This window comes from Nanorana parkeri, unplaced genomic scaffold (genome assembly GCF_000935625.1).
Source record: "Nanorana parkeri isolate BGI_ZX_2015 unplaced genomic scaffold, ASM93562v1 scaffold2621, whole genome shotgun sequence".
Lineage (NCBI taxonomy): Eukaryota > Metazoa > Chordata > Amphibia > Anura > Dicroglossidae > Nanorana > Nanorana parkeri.
This window is the reverse complement of record NW_017308889.1, coordinates 10,785-15,140: the sequence shown is the minus strand read 5'-3', so window position 1 is coordinate 15,140 and position 4,356 is coordinate 10,785. Positions and strand designations below refer to the sequence as shown.

The 4,356-nt window shown below is 52.0% G+C and overlaps 1 protein-coding gene across 1 annotated transcript in view; it reads left to right on the top strand.

Moving 5' to 3' along the window:
• LOC108802041 (ammonium transporter Rh type B-B) overlaps window positions 1-4,356 on the top strand; it is a 17,298-nt gene that overhangs the window by 10,947 nt on the left and 1,995 nt on the right. The window contains exons 3-8 of the mRNA XM_018573927.1: window positions 700-850; window positions 1,096-1,243; window positions 1,566-1,732; window positions 3,481-3,618; window positions 3,698-3,831; window positions 3,922-4,043. Of these exons, the coding sequence (XP_018429429.1) occupies window positions 700-850; window positions 1,096-1,243; window positions 1,566-1,732; window positions 3,481-3,618; window positions 3,698-3,831; window positions 3,922-4,043 (860 nt within the window). The remainder of the gene's footprint in view (window positions 1-699; window positions 851-1,095; window positions 1,244-1,565; window positions 1,733-3,480; window positions 3,619-3,697; window positions 3,832-3,921; window positions 4,044-4,356) is intronic.

Sequence of the window (4,356 nt, the reverse complement as noted above, 5' to 3'; positions counted from 1 at the left end):
GGTCAGGGTTAGAGTGAGCGATGGTGAGCGTGAGGGTTAGGGTCAGGGTTAGTGTCAGGGTTAGGGTCAGGGTTAGAGTTAGCGAGGGTAAGGGTTAGGGTCAGGGTTAGAGTTAGCGAGGGTTAGGGTCAGGGTTAGCATCAGGGTTAGGGTCAGGGTTAGCGGTTTGGATCAGGGTTAGGGTCAGGGTTAGCGGTTTGGATCAGGGTTAGGGTCAGGGTTAGCGGTTTGGATCAGGGTTAGGGTCAGGGTTAGCGGTTTGGATCAGGGTTAGGGTCAGGGTTAGCGGTTTGGATCAGGGTTAGAGTTAGGGTTAGAGTTAGCGAGGGTCAGGGTTAGGATTAGTGTCAGGGTTAGGGTTAGCATTAGAGTTAGGGTTAGAGTTAGCAAAGGTCAGGGTTAGGGTCAGAGTTGCTGTGCGACTCCTGTATTGGAGGTGACAGGTTCAATAAAGAGAACCTCTCGCCTCCAGATGATATCACACCGAGGGGCCTGTTAGCTCCTGTGAGATAGCAATAAAGTTAAGTAAAAAAACAAAAAAAACAGTCAAACAAAAACAAGATATGATTGTTCCGCTCCGGTTCCGAGGAGTTGGGAATTCTCCCGACGTTGGAGAGATTCTCCCTGACTTCCTGCTGCCTCTCCGGGGACAGGAAGTGAAGATGAAGTCACAGCGCCGTGTCGCTCTCTTTATTGCAGCATGATCAACGCGGACTTCTGCACGGGGGCCGTCCTCATCTCCTTCGGGGCCGTCCTCGGCAAAACCAGTCCCGTCCAGCTCGTCGTCATGACGCTGTTCGAAGTGACGCTTTTCGGGATCAACGAGTACATTATACTGAACGTAGTCGGGGTAAGTGCGATGGGAACGAGGGGAGGGGCTGCGCATAGGCGGGGCCTACTTCTAGACTCCACCCCCGAGGAATACCAGGGCCCAGAAAGAAAATACGCTCATGTGTCTAGGATCTCGTCTTCTCATTGGCCGGTTCGGCTGCCTGCCGCATACATATCACTCATGGCGGAACTTTCCCCGGAGATCCCTTTCCTGCCGGAAACAATTTTATGGTTTTATCCTTTTTTATGTTCCCGGTTTTTTAGGCCAAAGATGCCGGCGGCTCCATGACCATCCACACGTTCGGGGCCTACTTTGGCCTGGTGGTCTCTCGGGTGCTCTACAGACCTCACCTGGACAAGAGCCGCCAGAGGGAGGGGTCGGTCTACCACTCGGACCTTTTTGCAATGATCGGTAGGTACATGCTGGGCTTGCTGGCAAAGCAATTTACATGCTTGACTTGCCGCAGCACCGGAGTCCTGATACATGTTCCCCCTTACTAAGGAGGAACATGGATCAAGACTGTGATGGGTCACTAAGGGGCCCTTAGTGACCCATCACAGTCCTGATCCATGTTCCTCCTTCGTAACCCATCACAGTCCTGATACGTGTTCCTCCTTAGTGACCCATCACAGTCCTGATCCATGTTCCTCCTTCGTAACCCATCACAGTCCTGATACATGTTCCTCCTTAGTGACCCATCACAGTCCTGATCCATGTTCCTTCTTCCTTCTAGGAACCATCTACTTGTGGATGTTCTGGCCCAGCTTCAACTCCGCCGTCACGGCTCACGGTGATGACCAGCATAGGACGGTGATGAACACCTACTACTCCCTGGCCGCCTGCACGCTGGCCACGTTCGCCTTGTCCTCCCTGCTGAACGGTGAAGGAAAGCTCGATATGGTGAGAAGCCCAAATCAGGAAATGGTTATGACCCCCTCCCAGGTCATCTATGTTCTCCCTTAGTGACCCATCACAGTCCTGATACATGTTCTCCCTTAGTGACCCATCACAGTCCTGATACATGTTCCTCCTTAGTGACCCATCACAGTCCTGATACATGTCCCTCCTTAGTGACCCATCACAGTCCTGATACATGTTCTCCCTTAGTGACCCATCACAGTCCTGATACATGTTCCTCCTTAGTGACCCATCACAGTCCTGATACATGTCCCTCCTTAGTGACCCATCACAGTCCTGATACATGTTCTCCCTTAGTGACCCATCACAGTCCTGATACATGTTCCCCCTTAGTGACCCATCACAGTCCTGATACATGTTCTCCCTTAGTGACCCATCACAGTCCTGATACATGTTCTCCCTTAGTGACCCATCACAGTCCTGATACATGTTCTCCCTTAGTAACCCATCACAGTTCCTCGGTGAAGTGTTGGTTCCAAGATTGGTGGCTTCTGGATGTGTGTTATGAGGACCTGGGGCTCACTGAAGAGTTGTGGACCTCCATGAAGGTTCTGGGCCACTTAATGCTTATATCTTGGGTCAAGTGTTGTCACCAAAGATTGGTGGCTTCTGGATGTTTGCAATGAGGATGTGGGGCTCAGTGAAGACTTGTGGACATCATGAAGGTAGCGGGCTGCTCATCTTCTAGTGGTCCTGGGCAAAGTGTTGGTACCCAAGATTCTGGATGTGAGGTCCAGGGTCAAGTGTTGTCACCCATGATTAATGGCTTCTGGATGTGTGCTATGAAGACATGGGGCTCAGTGAAGAGTTGTGGACCTCATGAAGGTCCTGGGCTGCTCAATGCCCAGAGGTCCAGGGTATTCGAAGTGTTCAAAGTCAAAGGGATCAAAGTGTTGTCACCAAAGATTGATGGCTTCTGGATGTGTGCTATGAGGATGTGGGGCTCACTGAAGAGTTGTGGATATCATGAAGGTCCTGGGCCGTTCAATGTCTAGAGGTCCTGGGTCAAGTGTTGTCACCAAAGCTTGGTAGATTCTGGATGTGTGTTATGAAGACATGGGGCTCGGTAAAGAGTTGGGGGACCTCATGAAGGTTCTGGGCTGCTCAACACTTAGGGGTCCTAAGCAAAGTGTTGGTACCCAAGATTGGTGGCTTCTGGATGTGTGCTATGAGGAAGTGGGGCTCAGTGAAGAGTTGTGGACCTCATGAAGGTCTTTGGCCATTCAATGCCCAGAGGTTAAGGGTAGTCAAAGTGTTCAAAGTCAAAGGGGTCAAAGTGTTGTCACCAAAGATTGAAAGATTCTGGATGTGTGCTATGAGGACGTGGGACTCAGTGAAGAGTTGTGGACCTCATAAAGTCCTGGGCTGCTCAACACTTAGGGGTCCTGGGCAAAGTGTTGGTAGCCAAGATTAGTGGCTTCCGAATGTGTGCTATGAGGATGTGGAGCTCACTAAAGATTTGTGGAACCCATGAAGGTCCTCGGCCGTTCAATGTCTAGATGTCCTGGGTCAGGTGTTGGTACCCAAGACCAGTGGCTTCCGAATGTGTGCTATGAAAACGTGGGGCTCAGTGAAGAGTTGTGGACCTCATGAAGGTCCTGGGCTGCTCATCTTCTAGAAGTCCAGGGTAAAGTGTTGGTACTAAGACTGGTGGCCTCTAGATGTGTGCTATGAGGGCGTGGGGCCCACTGGGACCGCTTCTCATATCATGAAATCCCCTTTTATAACAGGTCCACATTCAGAACGCCGCATTGGCCGGTGGCGTTGCAGTTGGCACGTCTGCGGAGATGATGTTGACGCCGTTCGGTGCTATGATCGCCGGATCCTTAGCTGGGATCGTCTCCACCCTCGGATACAAATTTTTAACGGTAAGCCGCGGACTGACCACCCTTTCCGGAACGTCCTCACACGCAGACCTATGACGTACGTGTCGCCTTTCCTCCGCAGCCCGTGCTGGATTCCAAACTGAAGATCCAGGACACGTGTGGGGTCCACAACCTGCACGGCATGCCCGGCATTCTGGGGGCGATGATAGGCTCCATCGTAGCCTTGGTGGCTACCGCAGACGTGTACGGCGGCGGGTGAGGCCCTCAGAAGCGGCTCGTCCACGGATCATCTTTTCGTTGTTGTTGCTTTCACATCCGAAATACCTTTTCTGCTTCCTCTTGCAGCATGGAGGACGTTTTCCCGTTGATCGCCGATGGCACCCGCACGGCCCAGTCTCAAGCCATGTACCAGTCCCTGGCTCTGCTGGTGGCTTTATCCTTTGCCCTGATTGGGGGAACTATTGTCGGTGAGTCAAAGAGCCATAAAAACCCCCCCGACAGGCGTCCCAATCCTCCCCCATTCTGTCAAAAAAATTTGGGCTGAACGTACACTTTAAGGCAGGGGTAGCCAAACTCCGGCCCTCCAGCTGTGGGGTGAAACTACAAATCCCATGATGCATCTCTCTCCGGGAGTCATGTCTGTGGCTGTGAGAATCTTGCAATGCCTCATGGGATTTGTAGTTCCACCACAGCTGGAGGGCCGGAGTTTGGCTACCCCTGCTTTAAGGGGTCTATTAAAGGGATGTCATATTAAGGCGGAATGTATTGGGGGGGGGGTCA